Below are 23,466 nucleotides of genomic sequence, written 5' to 3'. Positions count from 1 at the left end.
AAGAAAAAAAGGGGAAAAAAAAAGAGATTAACCACATGCTCCTCAAAAACACACAAATAGTCTAAAATAAGAAGTGGGAATTTGAATAATTGTTTTGTTGAAATTTCATTATAATGTTCTTGAGATGACATCATGGCCAGATGTTCTGCTTTTAAATATTTAATAACACTACAAATAGTGGTCTCAAGCAACATTAATCGGACTAGCTTTCTTTGCCAGCTTTACACCACCAACCACAATATATATATATATATATATTTTAATGTGTGAAAAATAATTCATAAAACACTTCACCAGGGATTGTATTGTCCAAAATAAAGGCCACACAGCCTCCAACAAACATGGCAGTAGTGAGGAGAACGTTCAACACTTGGTCGACCTCAATTATGCCTGAGAGAGAGAGACAAACAAAAAAAAGAAAACATCAAAGCTGACAGCATCTTAAAATCATTTACAGAACATTTACAGTCGCTCCTCCAGTAAAAACAGATAATCTTGTGTTTATTCATTTAAAAAGGATACTTTTACATCGTCATTAGAAATAAATGAGACCATCACCCAGCTCTAGTTACACGTAGGGGACACTCCCCTCCACTTACCGGTGACCAGTGGGTTCTGTTTGAGGTAGCTCGGCAGCATCAGGCCAAAGAAGATAGAGAAGCCCAACACAAAGAGGTTCCTGGAGGAGTTGAGGTCGACAAACTGCAGGTTGGACAGTCCCACAGCTGTGATCATACCAAACAAAGTGCAAAACAGAGCCCCCAGGACCGGGTCGGGTAGGGAGGCAAACAGTGCGCTGAATTTGCCCACGAGCCCCAGCAGCAGCATCATGCCAGCTCCATACTGGATCACACGCCGGCTCCCAACCTGGAGGAGCAACCACGATGGGAACGATCGCAGGAAAACCAGTCAGGACAAGAACACATGCATTATGTAAAGCTGCAAATTATTGTTTTCTGCATTAGAAGACAGTTTAATAAAGTCTAGAGGTCAATCATGTCCTCACACTGTTGAACAAAAATGAAAACACAAAGGTTAACATGTATGTTACCTTTGTGATTCCCAGGACACCTATATTGGGGCTGGAGGAGGTGGAGCCGTTGCCTGTGCCAAAAAGACCGTCCAAGACACAGGAAATACCCTCCACAAATATCCCCCTGCAAAGACAAAGGGCAGTAAATTGGCTGTGCTGTCTATTATGGACTACATGATCAGAAAAAAAAAAAATTATACACTGGAATGGGCTGAAAACAGTTACTGTACCTGTTGATAGCGTGAATAGGAGGTGGAGGAGCGCAAGAGAGACGAGCACAGGTGTAGTAATCACCAATCGACTCGATGATGCTAGCCACCACAGCACTCATCATGCCAATCACACCCGCAGCCGTTACCGTGGGAGTTCCCCACTGAACTGCGGAGTTGAAAGTACAGTTTTCAAAATGTTTTACCTGTGTTTACCGCAGGTTTCGCTGATCCTTGTATGATTTCATTCTCCAATTAAATGTTTGATTATATGGATCTCAATTCAGTTACATTTATTTAAATTCATTTATTTCATTTGAATCTAGAACCTAGTTGAAGTTAAATCAAATCATTTATAAATTTACTGGTAACAAACCTCAGCATAATATTGTTAAGTCACAATTCTGATTTATTAAATATATAAATATCAGTTAGCAGTTGGGACCCTGCAACTGAATTATTTACGGCTGCAGGTGCGAGAACCATGACATCAACAAAACACTTACAGGGATATGGGACCTTGAACCACGGTGCGGCTTTAAGGATTCCTTGACGTGCATCTGTGCGTGCGTAGAAGCCATATTTGTCCTTTTCCGGTGGGAAAACATCCGTCACAGTGAAAATGAAACACAACAGCCAAGACACCAATATGGCCATGATGATCTGAGGGGGAAAATTAAGCAACATTTAGAATAAAAAACATCAATCTTAATCAGCAATTACCTACAGCAGCAACTTGTTTCTACTAAAGGTTGTATTTATTCATTCATTCTGTAAAATAGTTCAATATTTAAATTCAAATCTAATTTGTACTTGAGCTCCGTTGTTGCACAGCCTAATTGTTGTATCTGCATAAGTTAAAGTGCGACAGGTTTGTAGCTTTTATGCTGGGTCCTGCAAACAGGTAATAAAATACATTCAACGACTGCTGGGTAACTTGGATGTAAAAGTATGAGTCATACAGGATGTCACCAGCAGAGGGCAGGGAAAGAGACGCAAATAGAAAAAGATAAAGTCCTGGACAACAATGACCTGAACTCTGCTAAATTATTTGTGACTTAAATGGGAATTTAGTTTGTGTTGGAGAAACAAGAACACCAAATTACATAGACCAACTGATAAGTATAAGAAAAGCCCCAGGTTCCCCAGACTGACTGACGCAAAGGGCAGTTGAAATACAACATGTACAACATTTATTTACTTACAGGAAACATTTTGAAGACCTGCAGCCTATAGGAAGTCCAGCCCTTCTTAGCTTTGTAAATCGGAAGAGGAAAGTGAACATTTCTGGCATATTGAGAGAAGAGCAGCACCAAGAAGATAGTCCTGCAGACAGAAAAACACAAATGCTTGAATTTGTGGATCACATGAGCACATGTTTTCTTCACGGATAGAACTAACACTGGATGAATATGTGCCATTATTCTCATTTATGGCTGGCTGGAGCCCCAGCAGCTCCAGGGCCAATCAATTATCCTACACCGTCAGAGAAAGACCAAATCAGTGGCAATTACAGACAAATACCCTTTGTCTCTGAAGAGAGAGACGGCCTCCAGTCACAGACTAAACATGACATCACCATCATGACACAACATTGCGTTGCTAAGTTTCTGCTAAGTCTCTGAACAAAGTGAAAGGTGGAAACCTACCATTGTGCATACACCTTGACGAATGCAACGCATGTGACAAAAGGTGAACAATGGATGTATTGAATTACAGTAATCAGAGTTCTTCCACTCGTGTAGCATCACAGCTATATATTCCTGTCTTGTCACTTCCTGTCACTTTACTTACAGCATAGCAATGCCCCAGTGTTTTCCAGCCCGCTCCCCTGCAGCCTGGAAACCAGACAGGCCGATGAGGGCAACTGTAGGCGTGATGGTCAGAGGTCCGATGTATTTGAGGAGGATTCCAGGCAGACCCAGGGCTCCAATGCACACTTCAACCAGAGACGACACTATGATAGCCCCTTGGATCTGACAGAAAAAAAAAAAAACCTTAAAGTTACCAATAATAAAATGTTAAGATAGGACTGACAAATCTGATGGTGGATCTATGCCATGCACAGCATATAAATACCAAACCAATAAATCAGATTTTTGGCTGCTTTATGGTAATTGGTCTTCATGTAATAATACATTTGCAGGAGAAAACTAGAACTTCGTATATTTGTTGAAGTAGCAAAAGAGAAGATGGGTTAACAGAATTTGCAGTGATCTAGTTTTTCTATTTAAAGCTTTAAATGACAATCCTGTGTGTCAGGAGGCCCGTGTTTGTATTTTAACACCTGTTCCTGCTTGCAGGCACATCAATGTTCCACTCATCAATTTGATTTGGTCTGATTGAGTTTGTCCCTTTACGCCTCAAACAACAATTACTCACATGCCTCACGCAAACAGAAAAGGTTAATACAAATCACAGGCAACCAGAGCCTGCAACCATGTACAGACAGATCCTACCTGGACTCGTTTGCAATTTAAATCTATACACTATTCCTAAGAGAACACATCTACCCAATTGTGTCCCTTCATTTCTTCAAGCTTCCCGTCAACCTTTCCCTTCTTTGCTCACCTCTCGTATCCTTGGATGCCAAATGTGATCTGTGCGGAAGAGCTCTGTTCCGTTCAATATCGGAATCTCTGTTAGTAGGTAAAAACAATAAAAAGAAAATCATTTCATAACAAAAGTATAAAGTCAAAACTCCAATCATTCATCCTGACATAAATAACCCCACTGCTTTCTGATGTACCATAATGGAAAGAGACAGACTAAAAAAAGTTACCAGTGTTGTTACACTTCCACTTGTCCAGCGACAGGATGGCTCTGGCTGGTGCAAGGAATGCGAAAGCACTGGCCTGGAACAAAGGCAACCTAAACACAAGAAACAGTTGAAAAATTATGTTTGAAACCCAAATAAATCCACGAATGCTGTGGGTGGACAGCTGCCTGATTGCAATGCATGTATAAAATCAAATAAAGAGAGACACTAACAGAACTTGTAGTCTTTAAACATTATAACACTACAAATAGTGGACTGAAGCACCACTGTAAAGAATATTAGGAACTTTAGATTTTGTAGTATTCTGACTAGTTCAAAGTCTATTCCGCTGTATGATAACAACCACAAATGTACAGTAAGGAGCAACGCAGTAAGAACTGAAATTAAAATGATAACCTATTTGCAAACGGTGGCCAGAAACACCTGCTAGAGATGGAACAACAGATGTCACAGGAAAGGAAAGAAAATCATCCCACATTAGAAGTGAAAATGTCACGCTGCATCAGGTATGTGGCCAGATAAGGATTCCTGACATATTTCTGTTCCTTATTTGCACTATGGGGGAAGTACACCAACAAGTGTTCCTTAGAGGCTCGGCTTCTCTCAGGTTTTGTTCAAAGGCAGCAGGCAGGACATTGTTTGCACACTATTTCCATTAAAGGCATCAGTCAAGGTCACTGAGGAGCTGCCAGAAAGAACAGTGAGCGTGTCTGTCTGTCTGCATTTGTCTGAATGAGATAATGCGGCTACTGCTCAGATTAGATGCTCAGAATCAGCCATGGCATGATCAAAAGCTTAGGGTTGTTAGAAAAAGCTGAAACAAGGAAGGTTTCCTCTCACTCACTCCTTTAATGACAGAAAAATAAAATGCCATACCAACATCAACTTTTATATAAACGCTAATTCATGGCAACGTGTCCTCTGTTAGTTGTTATTTTACTGTTGAACGATGAGACGAAACAAAGCGAATGAGATAAATACCTTGGGGGAAAAAAAAACTGGACTGAATTACTTATGGGCCACGTTATGTACAAATAAAAGCAAAGCTGACTGACAACAAAGGTTGGTCAAGTGTGAAGTATCCATGATCCAAACAATGTGCTCAAATGTTCTTCAAGAACCACATTCTGACAGAAACTACACAAGATTTTCTCCTGAAGAAACCTGCGTGACAATGATCCCTGTCTTTGCAGTGTGACAGGGTGTGTGTGTGTGTGTGTACCTGCAGCCCAGCGTGGTCTGTAGCAAGGTGGTGATGCCCACACAGAAGAAGATGGTCCCAATGAGCTGACTGGTGGCCCACTGGTCAAAGCCAACACACATGGCCTCAGCGAGGAGGAACGGCACCGCGATCGTTCCACTGAAACACGTCAAGTAGTGCTGCAGAGACAAGACAGTGTGTGTTTACTGTCTTATAACAGGTAGACTTGGCTTGATGGTTCTCACAGGTTTAAGTAGACTCTGGGAAAAACAGCAAAGTGACAACTCCAGTAAACTGATTTTTCTTTTGTATGATTTTATTCTTAACATTTCCTCATACACAACCTGAACTGTGCAATTCCGTCCACAATGACACACACCCAACATCCCAGTGTTCTGTTCTGAGTATCAAGCACATCTTTAAATAAATAACTGCTTACGCCAGAGGCATTTTTATGTCACAGTTGAGAGGATCCTGGCTTTGAGTGTCCAAGGGGTCAGTGCACATAAATGCACTATGGCTACGTGATGGCAAGAGAGGCTATTTGTGTGTCTAGTGTCTTGTTGTATTATGAACACTAAGGTGAATCAGACGTACAACCACAGCAAAACATCTGACGCATTCATGTGGATGTTTTTGGTCTCATGAGAAATAATTGGGGTGTAAACATATCGGTGAAAAGACAATGTGACCAGTAAAACATTACTTATAACGCATTATAAAAAACAATTCACTGTATATTCACCTGTAACCCTAAAAACACACACAGATACCAGGGTGGGGTGTCTTCAATAGTGTAGATCATGTCCATCCTCTTTGCATCCATGCTGCCTGTGCTGTCCAACGTCTCAGACATAGAGCTCTGCATACACGTCAAATTACATGTTATTAATTGATGGCTCACAACAATTAATAACAGATGACTTACAAAAAATAATTCTGACTACAAAAAGAATTTCTAGTTCAAATCGTATGTACTCAGTGACCAGAATCTCTTTATTGTAAAAGCATAATTTGTTATATGGTAAAATACATTAAATTTACGCTAAACAGTCTTTAAAATAATTGATCACTGCCTCGGTGAAGAAATCTAAAGGATTACAGCAGGAGTAAAAGAAAAGCAGCTGTGTGATTATACTAAATTAGCATGCAAGACAAAGTATGGGCCTTTAAAATGTATGAGTAAGCTTTTTGAGCCACGTGACTGCATGTCAGTGTGTGTAAAAGGCTTATGTGGGAACAAACTAGCACTTTTGATGACTAATGAATCATGTGAGTTGTGTTTGACGTCTCAGGGTTTTCTCTCGCGTCACCTTTTCAGCCCCTTGGTTGTCTTTAGTGTAGGCCATCAGCTCTGTGTTCTCAGTGTCCTGGTCTCCACTGGCACCGCCCAAACCATTAACCACCACCTGGATAAGCATTTGATTTAACATGGCAGGCATTAGGCTATTCCAGTAACATTATGCAAAGTGGTACAAGGAATATGGGAAAGCAGACTGAGGAAAACAATTACATAATGTTTTTGGGGAAAATAAATAAATCAACGTGAGAGCATGACAACGCATTTAAAGAATGCAAAATTGTTGGCACACGCACACAAATGTATTCACCGGATTTGTTTACTCACAAAGGCCACACATGAACTACTTCTTGACTATCTGCTTTTAAGACATTATACCAGGATATAGAGAAAGAAAAAATGATACAGAAAGTTTTCATTCCAGGAGATTTTTAGAAAATACACATTTTACCATCACCTGCTCTTATGTGTGTTAGTGTGGCTTAACACTCCACGGCTGGATTTTACTGCAGGGTCACTGAGACAGACGACGGAGCTTTCCGTATGCAAACTTCTGAATGAACTCTGAGAAGCTCAATGAATATGTAAACACAATTGTAGGAGGTCTAGGGTTCACACAGAGTCACAAATATCTCCTAATACTGCAAGAGAATGTTTAAAGTCTTTAAAGCCTTGTATCATGTGTCCTTCTCTTTGTTTGGCTTCAATGACAAGATGTGATTGCTCGAACATAGCATGACGTGTACAGTAACTCGAGTGCCTCCTTTGACCTCAGCACCTACGTCACAATGACAGTGCACATGTTGCTTCCGATGAAGCACTAATCGCATCCAGTTCAAAGTGAATTTACAGAACTTGTTTTAATACATAAAGTTAAGTTTTGTATAATTAGTCATTTAATGAAACACAAGATTTAATAATAATAATTGAACTTTTAGTGGGATTTTTGAATGCTTGAACTATCATTTTGCTTTCTGATCTACATGAAGCATTGGCTTCCTGCCAAGTGGACAAAAACAAAAGGAAATGGATGACCGAATAGCAGCAGCAGGCGCCAACTGGCCATGAGGACCGTTTGTGTATGTGTGCACTTCACCGCCTACTCAAAAAAACACATGACAAGATATACTAAAAAAAAAAAAAAAAAAAAAAAAGCTAATCTTACGACACAAGTCAAAGGAAAAAAAACAGTCAGAAGGGATGAGTATCGAGGAGGAGGGGAAGGAGGATGAAGACTATTATACAAAGGCAATAAATATTGACAAGTACCGGAATAGGGTAGAAGTCTGCACCATGTTTGCTCTCCTCTTCATATAATCCTCCCTCGCTGCTGCTGTCCATGGATTTGGGGGTAGTATTCTTTCCAACACCCATGCCTGTGTCTTCAGCGTCCTCCTTTTCTCTCTCTGTCCCTCTTCTGTGTGGCTCTGGTGTGAACACTGCAGATGAAGCAGTCGGTCTGATTACATCATCCAGAATGCCCTCATCTGTTAGGAAAAGAGAAAAAGATAAAAATATATTATCTTTGTCTTTATTAGTTCTTTCTGTAATTTTCTAACTTCATAGAGCAGCTCTGATTTGCATTAGAGATGCTGAGGGGTTGCCAAGCTTGGCCTATTGTATGTCAGCCTTGATCTATTTCCTGCTTTGGTCTTGGCTTAAAACATACAGAAAGTCTATCTCTCACTATTTATAAAAGGTAGATTTTCCTTTAAATTGCAGGGCATACTAAAATCATCTGTAGAACCATCAGTATTAAAAATAACTCATCCCTGTTGCCGACAGGCTGACAGGCAGCAGGAGAAGGGAGAGGGTAGCCACTGAGAGGGCAATAAAAAGGAAAACACAGAATGTCACAAAGAGGAGGAGGAACACAATCATCACAGAACGAAATCTACCTTGAGGACGGAAACATTAATGGAAGCGTGTCTGCAATGTAATTTTATCTTATTTCCAGGTCAATGTTTTTGGAAACACATGAAAAAGTTAAAAGCTGATACCTGCAGCTCAATACACAATAAGTGGACACATGAAGTCAGGTGAAATCAAACCATTTCATTCACAGCATTTGCTTTAAAGAAGTACACAAAAATAAAAAAACGCCTGGTTCGAGTCTTAAATTGGATGGAATAAGATCCTCACACTAATGTCTCTGCTCTCTAGTACTAAATTTATATACTTATTGTAGATTTGATCAAAGTCATTGTGTAATTGAGTAATATCTCTTAAAAGAGTCTGTTAGGATTAGATCTTAAAGTCACTTTGAGCATCCTAAGTCTTTTCCCACCCAGCCAGCTTCCCTGCTTGCAGTGTAAAATGTTGGGATAGGTGCAATACCTAGTTGACACATCCCATCACTCCTGTCAAGCTGGGCGGCTGGGAGCATCTGTGTGAAAGGGGCAGAGGTAAAAAGGAACGAGGAGATGAAAGGAGGAGGAGAGGAAAGAGCCGGGGAGAGAGGCAGGAAGAGGAAGGAGGTGAGAGACAAGTTAATGTGAGACAGAATATATTTACAAGCAAAAGTTATTAGAATCAGAATCGTTTTCAGTCGCCAGGTTTGCACAAGACAAACAAGGAATTGCATCCGGTCTGACTCCGTCTTTTCATAGTGTGGCTAATGAGTCGAGTGTCATTCTGAATAAAAAAAGGCAGCAGGAGTAAAAGACCCACGGTCACATTTAGAACAGTGATCTTATTTTAGAAATAAAACGGCAGTGGTATCAGCCATGATTATGAATTTTAGGCAATCTGAGAATAGTGGTGGACACATGAAACTCAGCACTCAGTGTCAGGTGAGAGGTGAAGACAGACTAAGTATAGCTGCAGCTTTTGGATCACCCATGGTCTGAACACCAGAAGATTCGTGCTACTACGGCACAACATCCTCAGATGCCCTATTTAAAAAAACTCAAAAAACAAACAACCCACAGATTTAAAGGGAAGTAAGAGGAGGAAGAACTGAAAGTGTGTTCATGTGATTAAATAAAACTTCTGTGTCATAAAATACAATGCATAAAAAAGGGATACAATAGCAAAACTGTATTTGTGTCAGAGACCATTTGAGCAAAAGCCTGTAGCAAAAGCAACACCTACAGCCACACAGCACGTCTTCAGAGGTGCTTGAGCCGGCACCGATGCTCAGATAAAAACGCTTTCTCACAGGTTCCCAGCCAAAGTAGACATGCTGTAACGGTACACTTCACGTATAGGTGGTTCCAGCATACACGCCCTCATTCCCCCCCCAACAATCCCAGCAGGGATTTAGGACTAAAATGTTTCTTTAGGTTGGTGAAATCCTATAATCCCACCCAACACAGACACCTGCTGTTGCTTGCAGAGAGACATCCAGTTTTATTTGTTTGCACGGTAACTTTGGAGACAGTTTAACTACAGTCGGGGCCTTCATAATTATCAACTTACAGAACCCAACGTGAGACAGTCAAGTAGATAGTGTTTATTGCAAACACAGTTCCTCAATAAAAAGATGAAAAAATGTTTTAATTACAACACCTACATGCTGTCTGGACCATTAAATGTGGAAGTATGTTAGAGACCTGATGTAACAGCCACCAGAGGACAGAGGTTGTGAACCAGAGGTAGAACAATGTACAATAAAAAGGTGTGTGTACCGCTCAATATTTAGATCATTAAAAACTCATCAAGAAACATATGTAGACATGTGGACTGCACTTTTTCATTATTTTTTTTAATTACATCACAGAATGTATAAAAAACGTCTCAACCGCAAAACAAAAGCAAATATCTGCCTTTAGGGCTGAGTTAGTAACGTGCCCATGAGGCCGAAACAGTGGACAGGCAGGTTCTGCAACACCTGACATTGAGAAACATCAACTACTTACAAACAACTGATGTACAATTCCTCTTTGACGCCAACGTTCCCATAGTGTCGGGCTTTGTTGATCCCAAGGCCATAGTGTAACAGGTAAGGTACTGCGTGTTCTTTTTGCGGCGTTTTCTCCATTGTTATCCTGTAAGCTCACCTTGAAGGTGTCTTGATCCCGCATGAAGAAATTCTCCGGTGTTTCAGGGTTATCTGTATCAACAGCACTTGAGAAAATGCAAGCAAACTACATATCATCTATTTCTATTCCTAGTTCTGAGTACTTTGTTCGCTAGGACAGAGTTGAGAACCCTTTGCTGGACAGTTCTACTACGTTATGACTTACATTTCCATAGCAGCGACCGGGCGTTTAATTAGCCACTTGCACTCCCAACTCCTCAAACTAAATTTCTAACAAACTGCAAATGTGTTCAAATAACCATTAAAGCTGCAAGCTAAATAGTTAGTGTTATTGCACTGTGCGAATGAAGACGACCCCCCTCAGGCCAGTGATACAACTAACCAGTGATTAGTAACCCGCAACACTGAAAATACAGTATAAGTCCAGTGATGGGTTCTAGGGGGGCCCCTTGGAGCTAAACTTTAAAATCTTTATGTCAACAACACCTCTGATGACACGGATGTTACCTACACCCACAGATGGGTAAACAGCACACTCATTTCTAGCCTTACCCAAGTGTGAATTGCTGAGTCATGCAACATTATCTTTATGCCATTAGCAACAGTCATCGCTGCAGACCACAAAATAATTATTCTTGAACATTTAGAATAAACCCCTCTGTAACAAGGAACATCTCGGCATGGCCAATAACTCTACATGGTCCAAATAGTCTCGTCAATCGACACCTCAACACTTGTGCAATACCTGCAGGAAGTATAAGAAATGCTCATTTATACACCAACTGTAGAATGAAGCCTGGGGTGACTCTGAAAATTTAAATTACACAGCAGAATGACAAGGCATTGCATGACCCAGCACTACAGCATAATCTCGTCACATGCTGCCTACAACAAACAGGGTCAGGGCTTCATTTCTGTGACCCAGTTCACCTCAGTGCGCCTGCTCATGTCCCAGCCTGGCCCAACATCCTGTGAGGTGATCCAACTCTATATCAGATATCCAAGTCAGACTCACGGGTCATACATCGCTATTTTACAGAGACTACATAGCAAACACATATGCCTATATTAATAATTTGCTTATTATTACTGCACAATTCTGATTTTTCTGCCATTTTTCTACCAAGTTGCATCATTCAGGCTAAGGGATGGAATCGAAGCAATCAATTTTGCAATATTGACAGCACCATTTTACGCACAAGCTAATCGATGGCTGTAGCGCGGAGAGCCATAACAGGAGGAAGCACCTGGTCAGTAACTGTACCTAAACATACCCAGGATTTATGGTTTGAGGAAGATTAACATGCTAATCATTTAATTTTAAATACATTTGAATAAAAGTTGTAGTCATACTGTACATACTGCTTGAATTATAGTCAGGATGGAAAATTATAACCGGTAGGTTGTAGAGCCAAGGCTGTAGTAGACAAACAAATTATCCCATTTATACACATGTGTATATACAGTACACATGCCGTGCCTCTTGTTCTATATACAGTAAATAAATTCATAGAATGTAAATCAGAGCTGTGATAAGGCTTCACTGCTGCACATGCCACTATCCAAATGTAGTTCAGCTGAATAATACTTGTGCAAATAATGTGCAAATATGGTTGGTATACAAGTAGAAATCACTGAAGCTCAGTAGTAAAAATAACCACCAGCAGAAGAATTGGCACGAGTCTCGCTTTAACACTACCCATGTGCCACAAGGATATAAAACTCTACTGAACAAAAGCAAAGACGGGTGCAAAAGAAAATATCCAGCAAGCGATAACAGGAGGGTGTGAAAAACAACACTTTAACACAAACACATTAAGCTTTACAAACAGATTTTATTAAATAACTAAGCCAAAAGCATCAAGGCTTGTTTCACCAGCTTCAAGGTTGTGTTTACGCTTGACTCAATCCTCCTCCATCACCAGTTTAAGCTGAAAAATTTTATCAGCAATGGTCAATAGACATATCTGACTTCTACTACTCAGAAGGACAGCTAGACAACTAATGTTTACACATGTATAACTGTATCTACACTAATGTAAGATGGGAACCGGTTGCCATTTTTACTTTTGATTTTGTCAGCTCATTCAGTGAAGTACCACAAGTGGAAGTGCCACAGTTTTAAATGTCATTATTTTGTTGAAAATCATTTTTGTAATTTAAATAATTAAATGATTTAGTTGAAGTCAATTAATATGTAATAAAAAAACAATTTACTTATTGTCATTGACTAAAGTGAATCCTTTATGCAATAGGAACAATGCGTTTCACCAAATCAATGCTTAAAATTTGCATGCCAATTTGGATGGATTAATGAATGGGGCCATAGGTCACAGGTCAAGTGGCTCCAGGGCCCTGGTACAAAGTGATCATGGGGCTTTTTGTTTGAAAGTCAGGGAACTCCGTTAAACATCACAAAATGACAAAGAATTTAAAATCCATCAGAGACAAATCAACTGATAAAACACACAAAATTGTAACAACATTAACAATTTACAGTGGAAGAAAAGGAACGCAAACCACACAGGTTTCACAAATCTGCTATAGAGAAGTAACAACGCACTTTTAAAAGCCTTAAAAGCTTCAGTTTGTTTGTTCAGATAGTTTACGGTGAAATCCTGGTGCGTGCTTTAGGTCATCAGCGTTTTGTAGAAGCCAGACTGCTCACTCTTGCTTTCTTGGCTGACATTTAGTGACATTTAGAAGAGTCCACACTCGTCTCTTTTCCTGCCACATCTCACAATCAATCCCAAAGAATGAGAAGTAAAACATGTCTATTCCCATTCTGATGAAAGTGATATTTTAAAGCCTCAACCAAAGCAGCGAGTCTATATTCAACTCCGTGGATTTTGCTTTTTAATAACTGTAATTTGCCTTTGACAGATGTACTCAAGCATCTTGTAATGCTGTTTCCAGGCCAACCTCATCACCGGGAGCTAATAAATCCAGGCCAAATAGTGGTGTGTCTCTCAAATATAAATGATGGAGGTCAAATGATTTGCATTGCTACACTGAATTTTAAAGCCAAAACAGTGACCCCGTATCTAAGACCGAGACATCTGGCCTCTACCCCGAACAGATAAGCTCCTGTGTGAGACGTATTTTGTCGTGCTAATGAGAGAAAGGGTGACGAGTGAGGGGACGACGTGCAGGGCCTTGTGTTTCACGGTCACACCTCAGCATCCGCCGGTGGGCCCTTAAGGTCCTCTGGTCCGGCTACACCTCCACATCTCTGAGCGCTGCTCATCCCCACGGCCAGCACGAGTCCCGGCTGCTACGACAGGCCGCCGACGGTGGGAGTGACTCAGTGTACCAACACGACCGCTCACGACCACGTGCGTGTTACAAACGTGTCGTGGAACAGAGAAGAACACGTTGTGGACTCACCTGCCTGATGAAAGAGAAGAGGGAGCCCACTTCCCCTCGACGCTAACGCTGCGTCCGCTGGCTAGCCTCGGTCCCCGCGGTAGGAGTTGCTGGAGCCGCGCGGCGGGAGAAGACTCTATGGCGCACAGCGGAGACGAAGGCGAGGAGACGAGACTGTCCTCGAGACCGGTGGTTCATAAAACGGCCCCTTTACCGAGAAACTGCTTTTAAAACATCTGCTTAGGTAAGTGAGTGTCCGAGGAGGGATTTCGCCTTTCATAAAGCCACGGGGCTGACGCGCGTCATCACGCACGCCTACGTCCGCCCGTGACGTCAGGGGGCGGTCCATTCTAAATGCATTGAGAACGACGCTCGGCCAATCACGACCGACCTCGCAGTGACGCGTGCCTGTCCCCGCCCCGTCGAGGCCCCCAGGCATGGCCGCAGTTCTTTTGCAATTATAACGTTTCGTTGCATAAGTCTTTCCTGTAACTTTACAGCTGATCAACACGATTATTGTCATGTAAATATATAGCAGCTTGTTTGTGCTGTTCGTCCCATGTTCTTTTAATTACACTGCCATCTATTGGTAGTTTTGTCGCATTACTTGGATTGACCTATATTTGCACAGTTGATGGTGTGGTTATCCTCGCATAACCTAATTGGCACAAGGTTAAATAACAGGATTAAACCTGCAGTGGTAGAAAGTAAGCGTACTATACTGTACCTAAGGACATTTTAAATTAACTTGTGTTTTACTTGAATATTCCTGAGTATTTCTAAACACCTCATTGCCAAACCTCTCAATATTAACATTAGTTATTTTTAATGCCAACATTTGAATGTCTAATCATTGGTTACTCCTTTATTCACACAGTGCCTTGTTGTCAGGGCATGTTACTCATTCGTGGAACTGATGGGGAGACAAGTTTAAATATATTTATATTTATATATATAAAAACAAAGTTCTAATATTTAGAATAAAAGATTATAATATTAGACAGTAGCAAGATCACCAGTTCTGATTAAAGTTCTAGGGTAGGGTTGGTGAAAGACTAAATAAAAGTAATCAATACAACCATGTTGAAATAGTAGAAATCCTGTGTATATATGTTGACGTAACTGCTTGATCAAAAAGAAGCACTTAAACTAAAACTCACCAGAGTAATCCAAAAGGCAATGACATACAGTAATTATTCAGAGTTGTGCCCCACAGATTATTAGTTGTCCTACATATTTGTCATAGTTCATTATTTTCCCTTGGGATATGGTGAAGCTGCACCAGAGGTGGCACAGCTGGTAGAGCCGTCCATCTGCCCAAAGGCCAGCGGCTGGACTGCCAGGTCCACTGGGCCACATGTCAAGGTGTCCTTCAGCAAAACACTTGTATCACGTATTAGCACCTACATTTACACGAGTGCAGATGCCCAACAAGGATGTCCTCAATGGGGTTAATAAATCATGTCATTCTTATTTTAGAATCACACTACTTTGGAGGCACACTGAAATACATTCTCCACTGCTGCTTGTTGACTTACAAACTAAACCCAGCACAACTTTTAAACCGCTAGTTCACTTTGTTGAACAGATGCATTAAAAAAGAGAAGATGTGGATGTCAACAGCATTTTTATTTAACTGACATCACAAGGTCCTACTGTACTGTACATAATACTGTGGCGCTTAGACTCAGCATGCTCGGAGATACCGGAGAACCAAAGTTAAGCATTAAAACACACTGGTTTCTTCACAGTACTGAACCAACGTTCTTTTCCAATGTGACCAGCTAAACATAATCTGCTAAAAATACAAAAAAACCCATTTCAATAATCCATTTCAGTTCTGTGAAGCACTATTACTACTACGACAACGTTTCCTAAATAAATTCTGGTCTTGTTTCATGACCCAGTGCAGCACAGATGCAACCATCACAATGTAGAATATATACTATTAACTATACATATATACATACACACTGTGGTGTAGCAAGTGCAGATATCTACATGTACAGTGCCTTTTTCCAGGCGCATATTATACATAGTTTTAAAATTGTAGTGCAAGCTAAATCCACATCACATATTGGATGACAAACATGCTGCAGTTCATTTGTCTGTGTTTTCTCATGCTGCTCCTAGTTCACGTCATCCAGCGCTCTAAACACTCAGAGGAAACAGCAGGTTTGTGTGTGTGGGTGCGTGACAGAGAGACAAGGCGTTTTAAAGCTAGCGTCCTCATGTGCTCTGGTCCGTGGCTTCTTGAACGCGTCTCCGCTCCTGTTCGGTGGCTGTGTTGCCTGTCTGATGATGAAAGCTTAAGACCTTGCCCTGATTCTCCTTTAGGAACGCAAAAATACGCTGGACAGACTGAATGTAGCCCAGGAAGCTCTTTGTCTGTATGGAGCAGCCTTTTAAAATCCCAAAGCATTTGCAGGATGCAACTAAAGGATCGTGGCAGGAAGCGAGTTCCTGTATCTTTACAGTAGCTAAGTGATGTGTCCAGATGTCATGACGGCTGTGGAGCGTGTGTATGTGCTCTGTGTTGTACTTGTGGGCTTAGAAAGGAAAACAGCTCGGAGCATCCTGATGTGTTATATCACATTCTCAAACAGCTGCATGGAGTTCATGATGTTTTCATCCTGAAAAAGAAAAATGTACATCAACAAAGGTGCAGGAGGAAAAAAGTTTGACATGCTTCAACTCTGACCATGGCGTTAAAGTTGATGTACCACCAGCAGATCTGGGATTTCACATCCAACATACTTTCTATATTATGGTCACGTTCATCTACCTGTTTTCCCTTTGGAGAATCTCTTTCTTGTGTAATTGGGATGTGTGATTTATGTGTTATTTTATTTCAGAGTCTTTATTTTATCCAGTGTAGGTGCAGATGTGACAGGAAGTCCTAGTGCTGCTGTGTCACATCACATCAGCAACATGTTTATTCAGCTGTAAAGTGATGGGGCAAAGTGCTTCTGGCAGCAGAACATGAACCCAAACAGATAAGTTTATCTGTGGACCACTGGTTAATACCACCTGACCTAAATCGTTTGGAGTAACACCAATCATTTCGAGTAACACATTTCTAGATTTATAATTCCCTTTGAAGCACATGCTCTGAAACTCACATTAAACTTTCAGTGCAGACAAACAGGTCGACAGCTGTACAGTCCATTATTCAGTTTAAAACCAGACCTGAACTTTTATTACTGGGATGAACACATGACTTTTATTGGGAAGGTAAATGTCTTTTACCTCCACTGACCTTTTAGTGTCAGTCATGTTAGAACAGCTGCAACGTTGCAGCAGAATTATTACCCGGAGTCTGAGTCCAGGGTACGTTAAACAAATTATCTGCTCACCCCATGTGAGTCAGAACTCTACTAGTGCAGGACAAACAGAACTGAGCCCACAAAGGTTAATCTTAGCCCTGAACCTAGATAGGAAACAGCTGTCCATCACCACATCTACACTATAACTAGAAACTGTTTATGTTCTGCTGTTGGAGTGATGTGCAGCCCGCGTGGACTTCCCTGTGCAGTATCTTATAGATACAGATACAGTAGAGGAACTGGAGTAATGCTGTTTAACTACGGTAAATCAACATACATGCATAAATTTAAGAGCCGCTGATAGTAAGATCTGGCATCTGAAAATAAAGTGAGGCTTGAAGTCAGAACGATGCAGAAGCAGGTGTTAAAAGAGGAAATGAGTTTTAATGTCGTGATAAACGCACATGATCATGACCTTATATGAATAGGCCTATTGTGAAAAGCAGCAGAACTGTTCATATGACAGAAAACCCGACGTTAAGTCACCTGACATTTTGTGTGTTTGTGATTCTAAGTAATAAGCCAACGCACCTTCTGGCAGGTTTCGATGAACTCCTCAATAGTCACCACACCGTCTCGGTTTTTGTCCATTTTCTGTAGGAAAAAGGAAGAAAGAAGCGGAACAGAGAGAAGACGCACGTTAACAAGAGGGTTTTTGGGAAGACTTGGAATGTTGAGTAAGTTGAATAAATAAAACAATAATAACAGCCATAGGTTTGTGTTTTCTGGGTGAGAACCTGGAAGAACTTGTCCACATGCTCAGATGGAGCTTCATCTCGTACACAGGGGTAGGTGTATCTGCCCATCATGTCATAGATGGATTTCATAATCGCCAGCATTTCCTAAAGAGAACAGGAAATGAGCTTCTCTGAGACTCTGAGGCTCATAAAGGGTAAATCACAGAAGCTGTACGGTTCCCGGTACCCGTGCCCACCTCTTTGGTGATGTAGCCATCCTTATTAATGTCGTAGAGGTTAAAGGCCCAGTTGAGCTTCTCGGTGACCGACCCTCTGAGCAGCACAGACAGGCCGATCACAAAGTCCTCAAATCTGATCGACCCGTTCCTGTCGATGTCAAACGCGTTGAACAGGAAGTGAGCGTAGGTGGACGCATCTGTGGAAGAAGATGCAGCTCAGTCAGTCAGAGCGGGGGAAGCACCAGGGCTCGTGCTTGAGCATTTGTTGTGGGCCTTCCCACAAAAGGCGTGGTGACACCCTTCCATCATCTGTCTGAAATCAGAAATTCCAAATTTTCCACAAATTACATCAAAAATTGGTTTTCTGCTTATTTTATAAAATATATAATAAAATTACCCAGTACAAAATAAATCTGTATACCCTCCTTTCTTTTCTGACCTCACTCCTCCTAATAATTTCCATACAGTCCCTAGGAAGAGAGAACAAAGGAGAGACTGTATTAACTAACCTCCTTGGGGAAAGAACTGAGAATAGATAGACTTGAACGTCTCCTCATCCACCATCCCACTGGGACACTCCTGCTCAAAGGAGGTAGCAAAAAGAAACGATTAAAATCAATTCAATATGAAGAAGGACTGTGGCGTCAGAGCGACTCAGACCGTCGCGGCAGCTGCACGTACATTCTTAAAGCCTCGATAGAGAGACTGAAGCTCCTTCCTGGTGAACTTGGTCTGAGCCTGCAGCTGATCCAGCCCCTCCGGCTGGTGGCGCACGGTCGACAGCTCCAAATCACTGTCGCTGCTGTCTGTGGGAGGAAGAGAGCGGAGGACAGAAAGAAATGGACAGACAGACAGGGAGAGAGAAAAGGAAGAAAGAAAGAGAGGTGATGTAGAGGAGGACAGATGGAGGGAGCAAAAGGGGCCGGAGGGTTGCAGACGCTGAGTGTGTGGATGCGGGTTCAGGGAAGGGCGGGATCTGTCAATCAACGGGGGGGCGTTTATTACAGAGCAGGTAGGGCGTGCGAGGTGAGGGGAAGTTTGACAAAAAACTGAAGAGGAGGTGCAAAATGCAGGTGAACGAGGGACTGAAAAAGGAGGAGGTACTTCCTTCACTGAAGAAACGTCACATAACAACTATCAGGAAATCAGAATTTGATCAATACGTGATGAATTACTGGTCACAAGGTCCCACAAATAAAAAAAGGAAACAGTCAAGGAAGAAGGGAAGTTCAGCTGGGTTTCTACGGTTACCATACTCACCATCTTTAGAGAGAGAGAAGAGAAGAGGAGGAGGAGGGGGAGGGGGGGTGTGACACCAAGATGGAGTGAAGGGAGAAATGGAGAACAGTGGTTGAGCGACAGTGAGAGGAAGAAGGAGAAAAACAAAGAACACAGGTCAGATCAGACACTGACAGGTCTCTGTGACAGACGCTGAGTTGGGAAGAAAAGGCGGGTCAACGCTGGCGAAACAGCCGAGCAGAGACAGTCAAACACACTTACAGTACATTAAAACGGGCCTTTGGAGCTCATCAAGACAACAACATGTACAACCCAGCTCAGCTCCTTTACACATGATGATGTTTGTACCAAAAGCATAAAGCTGCTAAAACTAGAGAGAAGAAGACAGCGAACGCACACACGAGGCGTAGAATCATTCATCAGCAGCCTCAACTTTAGTACAGATGCAGGTTTGGTCTGATGATGTCAAAGATGCACAGATCAGAATAAATGCAGATATTCATCTTATTAAAACATCTTAATTGACTTCCATTGAAAAACAAAAGCGCTTTACTAACTATGCCCTTAACTGGGAATCTGCTCTGAATCTGCTAATTCTGCCCTTGTTCTGTTTGTTAAACCCGACAGCACCAAAGCTGCAGCTCTGCAGGGGTCCTGCTCCTCCTCGTTGCCCCGTCCCGGGTTTCCTCACCGGTCTCAGTGATGTCGATCAGGCCGAGCAGGTGCATCAGTTTGAGGAACATGATCACCAGGCAGACGATGCCCACGGTCTGGAGTCCCTCCGTTTCCCACCTCACACTCATCTTCCCTTCTTCTTCTCCCTGTTCTTCCACCGTCTCTTTCTTTTCCCGTCCTCTACAACCACATTATTGGGTTTCTAGACACCTCTCATTGAGTCCATCTGTCTCCTCCAGCCTCACCTTCTCTGTTCTCTTCCTGTCACTGAAACAGTGTCACTCGCTCATCATTTTTTTTTCTTACTCTATTTAACGCTCACGTCCCCCCTTTTTAATTGACTGCCTTTTCCTGGCGCTCTCTCCTGTTCAAATGGATTTTTCGGGATATTCTCCACAACTAAAAGCAGGTTCTAATGCTCCCTATTAAGGTCAAGTTGACTTGATTATTGCTGTAAAAATACATCCACATCAAGAGAGGTAGTAAAATAAATCCACCAGGTTATGAAAAATCCAATCAGATAAAAAGCAGGCTCAGATCTGCTCGGCAGGTATTTTGTGCATGCATGCGGTTGGTTTGGGCTCCGTCCAAACATTATTCATCTGGATGGTGACAAACGCCACTGAATCTGAATAGCTGAGGCTTTGCAGCGTCCTCTCGCACTGTCTCACATCTCATTTTCAGCTAATTAACCTGTGATCCCCTGAGAGCAGAAAAAAGCTACAGTTCTCCTGAACTACAATCAGGAAATACATCAACAAAGGACATTAAACGACTCCAGGTTATGAATAGAGCAATGTAAAATATTGGATTCACAAATAGTTTGTCCAAATGTGACTCACACAAACAATTTACATCTATAAGAAATTACAGTCGACTCGAAGGTCAACAGGTGCCCTGAATCCCATTTTCCCTTGGAGCTCTGTGATCCACTTTCTAATAGTTCCCCAGTCTCTCCTGGGCTCTGTAACACAGATTTAATTCAGCATTAAGACAGAGGAGTCCTGTCCCATGCCCATTCACACATAATAATGGGAAAGAGTGAGCAAACACCCCCCTTAGGGCCTGAGACACTTTTAAACTCATTTCATGGTGTCGTTTTTTGACTGTGTGCTGCTGCCCTCTGGTGGAAACCAATGGAACAACAACGTGCATTAAATTCAATGATAAAACTGAAACACAAGGACGGGGAAAAATGTTTCATTTATATATTAGAAATATGTCTACTGACTTTTCCAAAACATCTTCCTTGAAAGAAAACCCAACTCGCTTTCAACAGTAGAATATTGTATTCACTAAATGATCCTGCGTGAGCATTAAATGTGGAGTAAAAATATCAGATATTGGTATCAGTGGACCTCCGAAAAAGGCTCATGCATCTCTAAAGACAAGGCTACTGCATTGATGTCATCCCAAAATAGGACCGAGCTGGACTGAACCCAAAACTGACATCAGAGCAGAGGAAGACCACGAGATCAGACCATTTAACTGTCTGTGGGTGTGTACACGGGGAATATAAAGGGCTGAAACATTAAAGGACCTTTTCTTAAGTGGTGATTATATAAATAATGCAGCTAATAAGCTTTTAGGCCTTAATGGAATAGATAGTGATGGAGGATGTTTAATATAAGGCTAAATGTGGAATATTAGTGGTCACAGTTTTAGGGCCTCCTGTGGGCGAGAGGCAGGGTTCACCCTGGACAGTTCACCAGTCCATCACATATAGAGAGAAGCGGTCCCTCACACAAACCCAGGACCTGTAGCTGAGGCAGCACGCCACCACGCCACACACTGATCTATACAGATCAAAACAATTATCAGTGCTGAACTCGTGCTCCTCTACGAGCAGCAGATGCTACTTCAAGGATGTTACTACCAGTGTAATATAGACTCTCTCTGGTGAAGTCTTCCTGCAGCAGAGAAACTGGAGGAGATTAAAGCTACGCTATCAGGAATGACGTCAATTCAGCAGAAAAGCAAGCTTTTACTGGACAGTTGATCTGTTTATTGAATTCTTACTCGTGGTCAATGAGTAGAGGACTTGAGGAAGCGTCCTCAGCTTCCCACCACTGGCTGCATTTAGGGGCCTATTTCTGTCCAGTCAACAGCCGGAGCACATACTTTAAAAATGCCAAAACACAGTCCCTTAGTTATTTACTGGTAAATAGTAGAAGCTGATGGTCACAGTGGCAGTGAGAAGATGCTGAAGCAGGGGAGGTGACGACACTGCAGTTGGTAAAGTAGCACCACTGGGAGACGGCAGAGGAACGAGAATGGAGATATTTGATGAGAATTTTGGAGGCTACTGAGGGGTGGCCAGTGTCCTTCAGGGTCCTGGAGGAGTACTCCAGGCTCCATATTTAGGCAGTCTCAGAGAAATCCTGTTCGATACTGCATGTATAATTGATGTGGAGTAATGCTAAACCGGGGTGTAGGCCGGGCGGAGGATGAGGAGGAGGGCCGGGGGGGCGCTATTTGGGAAACCGAAGATTGGACAAAAGGATTGAGAGGAGTGATAAATTATGAAAGGACATTACTGGTGTTTTGGTTTAAATTTATTACTGATGATAGCGTGTGAGAAGCACTAATGTGCCGGATGGAGCCTTCCTGCTGTAATCGCCTTGGCACGCTGACGGGAGCAGGCCACTCTGACACGCTGGCCTTCAGCCCAAAGGTCTAATCACGAAAGCATCGCTCAAAAAGCAGTATCTGATGTCTCCCTGAAGTCCCAGATGCACACAGTCCATCAAAGCCTTACGTGCAGTACATCCTCCGGTTGGCACAACGAAACCCCATTAACCTTTTTCCTCTCGGATGCTGATGGGCTAATACTGCATTCAGTTCTAAACACACTGTGGCATTTTGCAGGTAGAAGGAAATATTGGGAGGACAGTAATCCCTGACTGCAACACTGGGACGCCCGGCCTGTACTGGGCCTGTACTGGGCCTGTACTGGGCCTGTACTGGTACTGTGTACGTTCATCAGTGTCGTTAACAGCGTGGACCAAAGGCAGCCGCTGTCTGTGGGCCAGATGTTAAATTAGCCAGTAGAACAACCAACACCATGGCTGCTTTATGTAATATTCTTATATTGTGGCGACATGTTATGTTTTGCCTGTGTCTTTTATTGTGCAGCACTTTAGGATCTAGACAGTATAATATAAACATTTACTTTAATATAAAAGCTAATGTGGAAAATCATGACTTGACCACACTGGTAGAAGGACCCAATCTATTACGACTACTGCTATTACACAAGTGTGCCGAGGATTTATTATGAGCAAAATGTGCTACAGCAGATCGTGTTTAGTCAGAATTATTACTGATGCATTAGTATGAAGGCTTGTAGTGACGCTGGCGCCATTTAAAAACTACATAAACTACGTAATAAGCAACAAATTCTACAGTTCATTATTTTATTCTAGTTGTCAGTTTTTTTT

General features: G+C 42.0%; 2 protein-coding genes and 1 long non-coding RNA gene across 7 annotated transcripts in view; 1 reads left to right on the top strand and 2 right to left on the bottom strand.

Moving 5' to 3' along the window:
* The window catches only part of slc23a2 (solute carrier family 23 member 2), a 19,058-nt gene extending 4,874 nt beyond the window's left edge, over positions 1 to 14,184 (bottom strand). The window contains exons 1-15 of one of the 2 annotated variants that reach the window (XM_029161125.3): positions 13,892 to 14,184; positions 8,860 to 8,908; positions 7,792 to 8,009; positions 6,536 to 6,631; positions 5,968 to 6,084; positions 5,244 to 5,401; positions 4,025 to 4,113; positions 3,814 to 3,881; positions 3,037 to 3,218; positions 2,448 to 2,568; positions 1,749 to 1,905; positions 1,264 to 1,411; positions 1,052 to 1,157; positions 600 to 867; positions 295 to 390 (exon numbers count right to left, since the gene is read on the bottom strand). In XM_029161125.3, the coding sequence (XP_029016958.1) occupies positions 295 to 390; positions 600 to 867; positions 1,052 to 1,157; positions 1,264 to 1,411; positions 1,749 to 1,905; positions 2,448 to 2,568; positions 3,037 to 3,218; positions 3,814 to 3,881; positions 4,025 to 4,113; positions 5,244 to 5,401; positions 5,968 to 6,084; positions 6,536 to 6,631; positions 7,792 to 8,009; positions 8,860 to 8,908 (1,873 nt within the window). In that variant the 5' untranslated portion in view covers positions 13,892 to 14,184. The remainder of the gene's footprint in view (positions 1 to 294; positions 391 to 599; positions 868 to 1,051; positions 1,158 to 1,263; positions 1,412 to 1,748; positions 1,906 to 2,447; positions 2,569 to 3,036; positions 3,219 to 3,813; positions 3,882 to 4,024; positions 4,114 to 5,243; positions 5,402 to 5,967; positions 6,085 to 6,535; positions 6,632 to 7,791; positions 8,010 to 8,859; positions 8,909 to 13,891) is intronic. The other variant, XM_029161126.3, reaches the window with a different exon arrangement.
* On the top strand, positions 13,976 to 23,466 carry LOC114861665 (uncharacterized). Its single transcript, XR_003786841.2, has 3 exons — positions 13,976 to 14,114; positions 17,797 to 17,873; positions 19,979 to 23,466. It is a non-coding gene; the product is annotated as an uncharacterized LOC114861665 (long non-coding RNA).
* LOC114861663 (calsenilin-like) overlaps positions 15,481 to 23,466 on the bottom strand; it is a 31,245-nt gene continuing 23,259 nt past the window's right edge. For 3 of the 4 annotated variants that reach the window (XM_029161128.3, XM_029161133.3, XM_055511335.1), the window contains 6 exons: positions 18,794 to 18,918; positions 18,622 to 18,691; positions 18,131 to 18,309; positions 17,934 to 18,038; positions 17,728 to 17,790; positions 15,481 to 16,503 (listed from right to left, as the gene is read on the bottom strand). In XM_029161128.3, coding sequence (XP_029016961.1) covers positions 16,456 to 16,503; positions 17,728 to 17,790; positions 17,934 to 18,038; positions 18,131 to 18,309; positions 18,622 to 18,691; positions 18,794 to 18,918 — 590 coding nt within the window. In that variant the 3' untranslated portion in view covers positions 15,481 to 16,455. Of the gene's footprint in view, positions 16,504 to 17,727; positions 17,791 to 17,933; positions 18,039 to 18,130; positions 18,310 to 18,621; positions 18,692 to 18,793; positions 18,919 to 20,042; positions 20,176 to 23,466 lie in introns of those variants that run through there. The other variant, XM_029161130.3, reaches the window with a different exon arrangement.

This window comes from Betta splendens, chromosome 9 (assembly GCF_900634795.4).
Source record: "Betta splendens chromosome 9, fBetSpl5.4, whole genome shotgun sequence".
NCBI classification, from domain to species: domain Eukaryota; kingdom Metazoa; phylum Chordata; class Actinopteri; order Anabantiformes; family Osphronemidae; genus Betta; species Betta splendens.
Note: the sequence above shows the minus strand (reverse complement) of the source record. Positions and strands in the feature narration are given on the sequence as shown.